At 43.2% G+C, this 11,248-nt stretch overlaps 1 protein-coding gene across 3 annotated transcripts in view; it reads right to left on the bottom strand.

The window, feature by feature from the left end:
- Nucleotides 1-3,197: 3,197 nt before the first annotated feature.
- Nucleotides 3,198-11,248, bottom strand: part of LOC115099900 (dimethylaniline monooxygenase [N-oxide-forming] 2-like) — a 65,787-nt gene continuing 57,736 nt past the window's right edge. For all 3 annotated transcript variants that reach the window (XM_029617878.1, XM_029617879.1, XM_029617880.1), the window contains 2 exons: nucleotides 10,017-10,089; nucleotides 3,198-4,842 (listed from right to left, as the gene is read on the bottom strand). In XM_029617878.1, coding sequence (XP_029473738.1) covers nucleotides 4,497-4,842; nucleotides 10,017-10,089 — 419 coding nt within the window. In that variant the 3' untranslated portion in view covers nucleotides 3,198-4,496. The remainder of the gene's footprint in view (nucleotides 4,843-10,016; nucleotides 10,090-11,248) is intronic.

Raw genomic sequence — 11,248 nt, 5'->3', positions numbered from 1 at the left:
ATTCTGCTTTTTCGTTATGTATTAATTTATATATGGTGCATAGTATTTTGTACTGTATTCTTTGTTCAACGGGTAATGCTACACGCAGAGACCATATCACACCAATTTTGTATCACTTACACTGGCTTCCTATATCATTCCGTATTTCATATAAAATTTTATCCACAATTCACAATTTAATACACAACCCTAATTCAATATGGTTATGTTCTATGTTAAGATTATACAAGCCCAATCGACAGCTTAGATCCATAGATAAATGTATGCTGGAAATCCCAACAATAGAAACCGCAAGTTTGGCATTAACTAAAAAAAGAGCTTTTTCTGTTGCAGGACCGATTCTGTGGAACTCAATTCCTGAATACATCCGATTAACAGTCAACCGTAACGAGTTTAAAAGAGCATTAAAAACGTATCTATTTACCTGTGCATATAATATAACTGAATGACTTTTTCAATATCTGTGACACTCATCAATACCTGAATGACTATTTCAATATTTGTGACATTCATCAATAACTGTTGCAAGGTAATTATTATGTAATAATTTTTCACGTATGCTATGACCTTTATGTTACGTATGACGCTATTGTGCATGTTTTAATTCTTGTGAACCGCTAAGATGGATAGACTACTACTCCTAGTGCGGTATATAAAAACTTTTAAATAAATAAATAAATAACCAGTGTAACTCAGCGATGGTTTCGGTGATGTGGTCTTTTTTATTTTTACCGGTCAAAATTCTTGCAGCAGTGTTTTGTAAAATTTATAGTGGTCTGAGTGATGTGTATGGTAGACCTAGTAATAGGGCATTACAATAGTCGGTGCTTGCAAAAATCAATGCTTGTAGTACTGAACGAAAGTTGGTAGTTGTTAGGTTTGAGTCTTCTGAGAACCATGAGTTTGGTGTATCCTCCTCTCACTTTTAAAGATATATATTGTTTTAAGCTTAGTTTTGTGTCAATTATTACTCATAGGTTCCGTACTTTCTCTGCTACTTCTATTTTTTGGTTTTTTTTGAGTGTGATTGTGATTTGAATGATCTCAGTCTTTTTGCGTTCTAAAGGTAGGAATTCTGTTTTCTCTATATTGATTACTAGCTCCATTTGGTTTAGTAATTGTTTTATGATATCAAGATACATATTAGCTATGTTTAATGTTTTTTCAATAGTTTCGTCAATGGGTAGTATTAATTGAATATCGTCAGCGTATATATATTGTGTGATGCCTAGACTGGCCAGTAGGTGGCATAACGGTAACAGGTATATGTTAAAGAGTGTAGCTGTTGCGATCCCCCCTGTTGCTGCGCTACAGGTGGTCTCTCACCTTCCTCCGGAGGCCGCTCCGAAGCCAGGGCCTCGCCTGTGTTCCATCCGGGACTTGCTCCAGGGCCTGAGAGGCCTAGCTGTGCCTGTGGCTTGCTTGCCAGCGTTTGGACATCCTGTCTGGCGACGCCCTTCTCCTAGGGGCCGGCCCGCAGCTCTCCTCCTTATTTATAGGGCCAGCGGTGGGCGGTCCTGGCAAGCTCCTCCCAGGGAGTTGCCTTCTACCTCCAGTATATAAGGACTTCCTTTTCTTTTGCAACTGGCCTGCGGATCGGGTTCTACAGTCGTCTGTAACCTTGCCGATCCAGGTCCACCGTGGTCTGCCTTGCGTTGATGGCTCTCTGTTCCTGACCTTGTCCTGATGTCTGTTCCAGTCCAGGCCTGCGGATCGGGTTCTACAGTCGTCTGTAACCTTGCCGATCCAGGTCCACCGTGGTCTGCCTTGTGTTGATGGCTCCTTGTCCTGTCTCTGTCCGGATGTTTGCTTCCTGATGTTCCTGATGTCTGCCTTGATGTGTTCCTGATGTCCTGATCCAGTTCTGCTCGCTTCTGCCCTACGTCCTGTCTGGTTCCTGAGCCTTCTGTCCTGTTGGGCCCTGGAGTGGCCAACAGGAGGGATTCGTCCCACGGGCTCTTGAGCTTCCCTGCCTGCCAGCCGAAAGGGCTTCGGATGTCAGTATCCCAGCATCGGAGTTCCTGTTCGCCTGGATCTTCCGCTTTGTCTTCCCTGCACCCTCCTTTCCTCAGCGTGGTCCGCGACCAGCCTTCCTGGGCTGTGTAGGGCGCGTCTGGGACGGGGTGGTCCGCGACTCAGTCCCGTGGGTGGGCTGAGTAGGGCGCCCTGATGGACAGTGCCATGTTTCCTTCCAGCCCTCCTCTTCAACGTCTTGCTTCAGCCTGTCTTAGATGTCTGCTTCAGCCCCCGTCTGACGTCTTCTGTGTAAGGACTCTGTCTGCCCTCGTCTCTGTCCGGCCTGCTGCCCATTGCCGTTCCCTGCGGCAGGTCCGAAAGGGCCGGGAACAGTCGGAGGACCGTTCATCAGTCAACTTCCCCGTGTTGGCTACCATGGGCGTGCAGGTCCGGCTGAGGGTCGGACTCCCTGCTTCTGTACCCACCTGGCTCACCATGCCTGCCCAGCTCACCTCCCACGGTGTGGCTGGGGCTCCTCCCTAGCTTTCGCCGTGGCCCAAGGGCTCACCACCAGCTCGAGACGACCGCGCCCGCGCGCGCGCTCGTAACAGTAGCAGATAGGGCTGACCCTTGTGGTACTCCTGTTTGTAGGTGTATTTTTTCTGAAATTACGTCTTTGATTTGAACTTGGAAGTATCTGTTTCTTAGATATGATTTAAACCATTTGATAGTTATGTTACTTAAACCTATTTCCTCTAGTCTATTTAAAAGTATGTCATGATTTACGGTATCAAAGGCTGCTGACAGGTCCAGCATCACTAAAATATAATGTTTGCTATTGTCGAAACCTCTCATGATGTTGTCTGTTAGTGCTAGCAGGAGTGTTTCTGTGCTATAGTGTTTTCTAAAGCCATGTTGTGATGGATACAAGATGTTATTGTTATCTAAGTGTTCCACTAGTTGCTTTTATATAGTTTTTTCAATTAATTTTGCAATTAGGGGTAGGATTGATACTGGTCTGTAATTGCTCAGATTAAGTGTGTGTCTGTCTCCTACACTAAGCCTGAGAAGTGCTCCCTCTCGGGAGCTCCCCCGAGGGCGTGGTCACCTGCCACTAGTCCAAGGTTCCACCCACAACTATTCTAAATAATAACAGATTGCTATCTCCAGCAACTCCATTAATAACAGATTGCTATCTCTCAGCTTTAACAACAGAGCTCTAATAACAGATTGCTAATTCCCAGTTTTAACAACAGAGCTTTAATAACACATACTGCACTGATACATTGGAAAGCAGGACTCACGGATACTATTTATAGCACTTTTAAGTATTACTATATAGTATATGATTATTTTTCAAATCCACAAGCTAATATTATGCATATATATAATTCACAGCTCTCCTTACATCACAAACATAGCACCAGGCATCAGATGTGGTAGTCATATTTCCTGGGTCCTGTCCTGATGCCCATTTTTCTAAGGCAGAACTTACTGCATGAATATATGAATGATCGTATTCCTCAGAATGGAGGTTTGCTAAGTAGGGGAAGAAGAGAATGAATGTTTAATATGAAGGAACTGTGATTTTAATATTGTACGTGATTTGTACTCATTGATTTCTGTATGTGATAATAGGTATTCCCTCATGTCCTCTCTAACTCCATTCTTATAATCTATCTATTGACTCAGAAGAGTTCTATAATGGAGATACTGGTCCACTAAGGAATTTATTGAGCATATTTGCTGTGTGAACTATACTACAGGCTTTAGGTTGCTTATATTTGCCAAAATATGTATTGTGTATGTGACTTTTACATTTTTGTTTTGTTTATGTGACTTTCCTAATTCTTCTTGGATAATTTTCCTTTTTACTGCCAAATAAGTACAAAGTGGAGCATTTTGCATAATAAAATCTTTATATTTTCATTTACTTCTCATGATTTCCCCACTGATTTTTATACATAATTACCACTTAATTACATTTGAACATTTTCAATTGCCGGAGTGTGGTGACAGAAGCATCTTGTGCTTAGTTAAAAATGACCTCACCGTTGGAGAATTGTCCTCTGCCAGTTCCAGATACTTTTGGTACCAGAAAAGGGGACTCTGTATGTCTACATAAGAATAATGCAGCACATGCATATTGTAATGAAGCTGATAACATATTATGCAATTCTGAGCAACGATTATGCTAACAATCTTCACAAAGGGAAGTTAGTTTGTTACTGCAAGATATGCAGGACCTGTGATCCATGTGGTTTTCCACACAGGAAGCTATTATTCATCAAACTGACGGTACGTTTTACTAAGACCTGAATTTGGGTTAAATGAGCCCTTAATAATTTTCAGTGTGTGTTTGTTAATGAATGCTTTCCACAAGAAACTGAATACGCACCTTCCAACATTTCAAATAAACTGCAAGCGATCTTCCTAGAAAGAAAGAGTTGACAGTTCTGGAGACTGGAAAGCCTTCATGGAATAACATTTGAAAAGCTGAGGGTTCTCAAGAGCTTTTATCCTTCTAAGGGTCCCTGAGCCTAATTAAACAGAAACACAGCAATAAGCAGAGCAACAAAAACGAGAAAGATAAGCAATACTGGAATTGGTAAAAGTTCAGGATTCTGCTTTACGACCCGACTCCTTGTGGCTTTCAGAATCCGATCCCATTTGGTCAAGATGGCATTCCTGGCTCCTGGCCACTTCCCCGGCCCGCACAGACGATACTGGAATGATGTACACGAGCCAAAGTATATTTGTATTGCTAGCTTTGGATCTGTGAGGAAGAGACTCAGAGAGGCCGGGTTTACACCAATCTCAGTGGCGAGCTCATCCAGGTATTCAATGAAGTCCACCTGCAGGCTGTTGCCTTGTATTGTGCCAAACCTTATTTTAAAAAAATCAAATGATATCATCACTTAATTGAAATTAGGCAATGGGAAAAAAAACACACTTGTGAGATAAAGATACTGCGGTGCTGGCAGATGCTTTACAACTTTGTTTATTTTCTTAAAGATCCCTGCAAGAGGAGTTTCCGGCGATAGCTGGTAGCCATCTCTCCTTTTCTCTTTACGGCACTGTATTAACAAATTATGCATTTCTCCAACAAGTGGTGTAATAGTATTAGTCACAGTATAAACTCACTGTCCCCACAAGGCCTAGGGGCATAGGGACACAGATGAAAGATGCAAGCTCAGATAGCCTGGCACATTAGTGCAGTATTAGTGGCAACAAACAATAGGTAGGGTGTAGCCAATATTATGCTGTTAGCATGTCACTGCACTCTGAAGGTGAGAGGTTTTATCTCAACAGAGAAATTTAGCTCTAGGAGACATGGAAGGGTCCATAGATATCATACATATGTAGACTGTTGACTATCAATGGGCGTCAACTGCCAGCATCTCATGAAGGGACCTATATGGCCTCGAAAACCATATATTACATCTGATGATTATTCTTATGATGGCCAAATAAAAGGTATTGAACCTAAAGAGTTATAGGGATGCGTGTACTGAACCACAAAAATATAAGAAATGAAAATTAGATCAGGATTGCGCATATAATTGATATGGTATTACATCACACAGGAAGCTCACATGAAACTGAACAGCCTAGGGTTGGATTCCGAGGTGCTTGACTGTGTTAGAGCTTGGGTTAGTGATAGCCAACAAAAGGGCAGTGGTAATGGAGTTTACTTCAGGGAAAAATTGCTATCGCTGAGATGCCTCCGGGACCAGTCCTGGTCTAGTTCTTTATAATATCTTTATAATGCACAAGGGTTAGTGTGAAAGCCTTATCTTTTCGCATACAGTGTGGACACTTCTGAAGGAGTAGATGAAAGGGGAAATGATCTAAAAACATTTTAGGAGTGGTGAAGTACTTGGTAGTGAAAATTCAATTCATGAAATTTTAGAGCTGTCAGAATATACTGCTTATATTAGTGACCCCCAAAACAGGAGCAGGCTGGACACAAAGTGGGATTGAGCAGGAATGGATTGAGCAGGAATGGATTCTACCTGTACTGGCCAGCTTCCCCTTGGGCTGAGCCCTCAGGTATTGGTGGATATCAGGACTTAGACAGCAGGACCAAGAACTAGAACACTCTAGAAGGCACCCACAAGAGCTGGGCTGAGCTGCTGCAGAACCTGGGGAAACACCCAAGACCCAGGAGCAGACATGAACACAAAGGCAAGGCAAAAGCAGACAGAAACCACCAAACAAACAAAGCAGGAGCACAGAATATGCAGGCCCAAAAGGGGAACCCACATAAGGCCTGAAAATTGTGCTAGAAGACCAGAATCAAAAGCAAGGTACAGACTAGACGAGGACCCCAGGCTCAGGCAAGATACTGAACCTGAGGCTAGAATATAAGCAGAATTCAGACAGAACAAGTTGGCCATGGCAGGGCAAAAAAGCCATAGAGCTGGGATGCTTAGCAGAGTGTCTGTGCAGTGACGCATAAGGCTGGGACGACAGCGCCTCCTGGTGGCAGGCAGACAGAACTGTCCGGCAGGACTTCACAACAACCACACACATTTGGAGTGCAGAAATACATGCGAGCAGTGCACTTTGGATGGGTGGTGGGGCAGCTAAAACAGTAACGAGGCATGGGAAAAACTCAGGGATCCTTAGTTGTTAAAAGTGAAGAAAGCAGAAAGCATGACCGAGTGACACATACCTAACCATTTATAACCCACTGCTTGATTCAACAATGGGTGTGGGGACTGCTGGAACATATGGCAAAGAGGTTAGTATAAACACAAAACACAATTCCACCTTTGAAAAATCATAAAAATGTCACTGCTCATCAGTTTAATTTTAAAATGTTTAATTTGCAACCTATTTTGAAGCACTGCTGCATTTATAACTACCTAAGTATAATATGAAATGTTAGAAGTCCCAGCAGTAAAGCAGGTATTCACATGGCCAGGTCATCTGACAGGCTACAATGAAAGAATCGATTAGTAGCTGGTCCTGTCTGGCAGGGTGCAATGTCTGAAATAACTAGAAGTCCTGGAGGAAATGCAGGCACTCTCATAGCTCTCTGGTAGGCTATGAGAGGGACCTGGGAAGCTCACTAGTAATACTGTGATTATAGAATCAGACGAGCAGCTGGATCTGTCTGGCAGGATGCAATGTCTGTAATAATTAGTCATAGCAGCAATGCAGGCACTCGTGTAGCCAGATCTAGAAAGCTGCACAGGGATCTTAGAAAGCCGGACCTTTGGGCAATGGCCATACTAATATTTCAGGATATTTAGATTATTAAAGAGCCTTATGGTTAGACATGGGAAAGGTGAGTGCTGGAGTGAATTGTGCATCCCTCTCTACCCAAGATGGTGGAATATAAAGAAGGAAGACAAAACAGGCTGCCTTGGATTTGAAGAAATCTTACAGGTGCCCTCATTCTATGGCTGGCAGCTGAGATGTCGTATCCTTAGCAGGATGGACAGAATTTCTGGGCTGGAAAGTCTTTTTCTGCTGTCATTTATTGGGTTGCAATGTTACAGTGGAGGGTGAGATACTGTTGGGGATCAAACAAAAGAAAGAACGTTAAGTGTTCATATCTGACGTTGTCAAGATGGCAGAAGAGTTAGACAAAGCCGGGCCCAGAGAGAGGAATGCTAGGCTGCATCGGAGAGGCATTAGCAGTAGAAATAAGGAAGTGATAATGCCACTGTACAGCTCATTAAGACGGCATCTGAAATATCGTGTCCATTTCTGGAGGCCACAGGGACAGGCAAAATATTGCAGAGTCTGCACCATAAGCCATATGAGATGTCACTTAAAAAGCTAAATATGTGAACTTAAAGGAGACGAGAGAGAAGTGAGGCACCGAAATACTCCAGAAGTATAACAAGTACAAAACAAGCAAGAATGTTTCAGTGGAAAGGACATTTTAGAGTAAAAGATCAAGATACAAGGGCAAAAAGTGGTAGACAGAGGTAACACAAGGAAATATTTCTCCAAAGAAAAGGTGCGTGATGCATGTAAAATGCTCCCAGTAGAGATGGTTGAGGCAAGAACAGAAGCAGAACTAGTCAGGGATAAGATCAGAGCAGTTTTGGTTGTGAGTGCAGGAAGGTAAACTTGGAGATCAAGTGGGGTTTATGGTATTGCAAGAGAATGAGAGCTGGGCAGACTGGAAGGGCTTTTCAGTCATTGGGTGCCATCAGAGTCTATGCTTCTGATTTTCTCTACACAAGCCACGACCTTTCAGATATCATGAGTCAATCGGCAACATGCCATTTCTATAGCTCTGGGGTCATTTACTATAAACCGCACTATTATTTTCCTCAGAGGAAGAAAATACCATGGGGTTTACTAAGCTGACGTTGAGGGAACCATGCAGTCGTTTCTTATGTTCTTATGTTCTTAAGTGGTGAAAAGTACCATGGGGGTTAGTGCCCTCACTAATCCTGCACGATGGCAGCCCCTCAGTCCAGGGTTGCCATCATGTTAAAGGATCAGCATGGCCCTAACCAACCCTGTTCCCCCCCGGGGGTCTTGTGAGACCCTCCCCCCATCTTTCCACCACTCCTAGAAGCAGCCCCAGTGCCCAATATAAAAAAAAAATAAAAACCATAAATTGGATGCAGCCCCTCCTCCTCCCTTCTTAACTGCACCCCTTAATTGACCCCCACCCAGCTTCAAGGAACTCCCCCCACCTTAACCCTCCCAACTCCTGGGTTGCAGCTAACTTTCATTAAATTATGTGGCTTGTGATTTTTCAGGCAAATTGTGCTATTTTATTTACATGAAATTACCTGGTAATGAGCTGCTTTGCATGAAAGCAGGCGATTACCTACATTAGCGATATTAGGGGCAAAATAACACAGAATATTTAAACTACTGCACGTTATCGCTACTGCAAGGTAAGTGCCTAACATACTGGGTCATTCATCAAATTGTGTTAGGGCCTTATGGCAGGATAATAGACTGTAATGCAATATTTTGCATTTCCCCACCCAGATACCCTCCCCTATTACAACGACCTTCTTTGCATGTGATTTGCATGTATGAATAATGCAAATCCATACAAAGAAGGTCATTACTAGGCAATTTGATGCACATATTTTATCACAACCCTCCCAGAGATCCCCTTACTTTAGCATCGATCCTGCCTTGGGGAAGGGTGCACTCTTGCACACGTCCCAGTCGGTGCCATTTTCCAAAATGGCACCGACCTCAACTTGCCCCAGCCATGTGATAGGGGTAAGTTCTGGGGATTGGACTCAGGCCAAGAGGGAGGAGTCCTCTATTGGGGGGCTGTGGGTGAGGGGAGAGCAGGGATTTGTCTGCTGGGGAGCCTGTCTCTATCGGGGGACCAAGGGGGCAGGGGAGGGGGGGCCCATCGTATGCATACTTTTTACTTTATTTTAATTTTGGTGAACTTGGGGCTCTTCAATTGGCAACCTGGGGTTGAAATGGGGGGCAGCAATGACCCCTGCTCAACATCCTCATTTGGCCATGGCTTTCTTTTTAATGGTGGCCAGCGGCCCTTTAAGACGATGTTGGTCCCATGAGGTTGGGGGCCATCATTTTATTTATTTATTTAAACATTTTTATATACCGACAGTCATTGGGAACATCTCATCGGTTTACAAATAACATAAAGTAGCAACATGCTTTACAATAACATTAAAGGGCTGCTCGCCATGGTCTTTTGTGTTGTGGTATTTGGCCACGACACTCAAGAACGTGGCATCGACCACAGATGTGTTTTCGTAGGAGGGGGCCCACTATTGCAGTGACACCCCCCCCCCCCCATGATAGTGGTACCCCTCCTTCGAATAAATATCACGATTTGATGATTCTAGGCCATGACTTGGTAAATGACCCCTTAGTTAGCTGAAAGGTCAGTATGGTTGGAGAAGCAAATACATTTAAATATGTTTGCCGTGCATGACTTATAGAAACTGTACCAACTGCAAAAAAGAACTGAGAACAAAATATTTATTTAATGGACAAACATTACAGATGTTGGTGTGTGTGTGTACCAAAGGTTTTCTCCCATTTTGTGTCTATGGGCAAAAATGGGCCCATTAAATATTTCTTACCTCTTGAATAATATTTCTTTCTTCTTCTCAATGTCTTCCCTTACTTCATTATGTGAAGGAAACTTACACAACCCTGGAAAACAAAAAATATTGAGTTTTGAGAAGTTCTACCAATCTTCTGTCCTGCTCAGATATGTGCACACGTTCTCCCCCCATCCAAATGATAAAATGCAGGGATCCTGGGAGAATCCCCTCCACCCACTCATGTGGAGAGAGCAATTTTCTTCTCTTGTAGGCTGGAAGAGGGTTATTGGTATAACAGTGCTCACTTTTTAAATTATTTTTCAAGAGTAAACAACCATGCACAGAAGTTATAAAGACTTCTTATGTGTCATTAGTCATTTTTCTCAATCCTAGACAATTAAGGGTCTGATTCACCAAATAATGCAGATGTTTATGTACGCACAAACAAGCATGCAATTCACAAAGATGATACATTTTCAGAAGAAATTTGCAAGGGTAAGTAAGCAGTTATCTGGTTAAGTCCCCTGGGGCTGTAAATTGCCCTCCCTGCAGCAGACTGCGTCATCCTTTAGACCTCTTTCCCAGTGTGGCTGTAGTTGTGGCAGAGCTCATCCGTTCCGTGGTACTACACAGTTAGATGTAGATTTGATCTTTATGGGGTTCTTTACAAAAGAGGATTTTCCCGTTCTCCCATATCAAATCTCTCCAACATCTCACGTAACATTGCCGGTTCATATTCAAAGGCCTTTTGAGTCCCCTGGACAAACATTTCTCTTGCCAGCTAACTTTTGCCTGGGAGAAAAGTTACCTAGGGATAATTTAGACAGTTAAAAAAAGGGAGTGTGGAGGGCATTTCGGAGGTGGGGCTTCAGTTTAGCCTGGTATTGCAGATATCGATCGTTATCTAAGCTTGCCGGAGTAAGTGTGGTTGGATACAATGCTGCCCAAAGTTACCTTGGCAAGCACCACTGAATTTTTCAGGTGAAATTACCAGGGAAACGTTTTGCTTCCCACACTGCTGAATGTGGACCTTTGCCATACTTCTTCCAGAATATGCCCTAACTGACATGGGCACCACTCTTCCCAGTAGCTCCAGTATAAGGCAAATCCTCCAGTTTTAATCTCCTCATAATTCCAGAGCACAGTGGTTTCCATGCATTTGAGACCTACATTGGCTGGATTATGACTGTAAATCCACGAGGTCTATATTCAAAGGGTTTGTCTGGCTAACTTTTGGAGTTCTTACATAAAACCTGAGATATGAATAT

Source organism: Rhinatrema bivittatum, chromosome 10 (assembly GCF_901001135.1).
Source record: "Rhinatrema bivittatum chromosome 10, aRhiBiv1.1, whole genome shotgun sequence".
Taxonomy (NCBI): domain Eukaryota; kingdom Metazoa; phylum Chordata; class Amphibia; order Gymnophiona; family Rhinatrematidae; genus Rhinatrema; species Rhinatrema bivittatum.
Note: the sequence above shows the minus strand (reverse complement) of the source record. Positions and strands in the feature narration are given on the sequence as shown.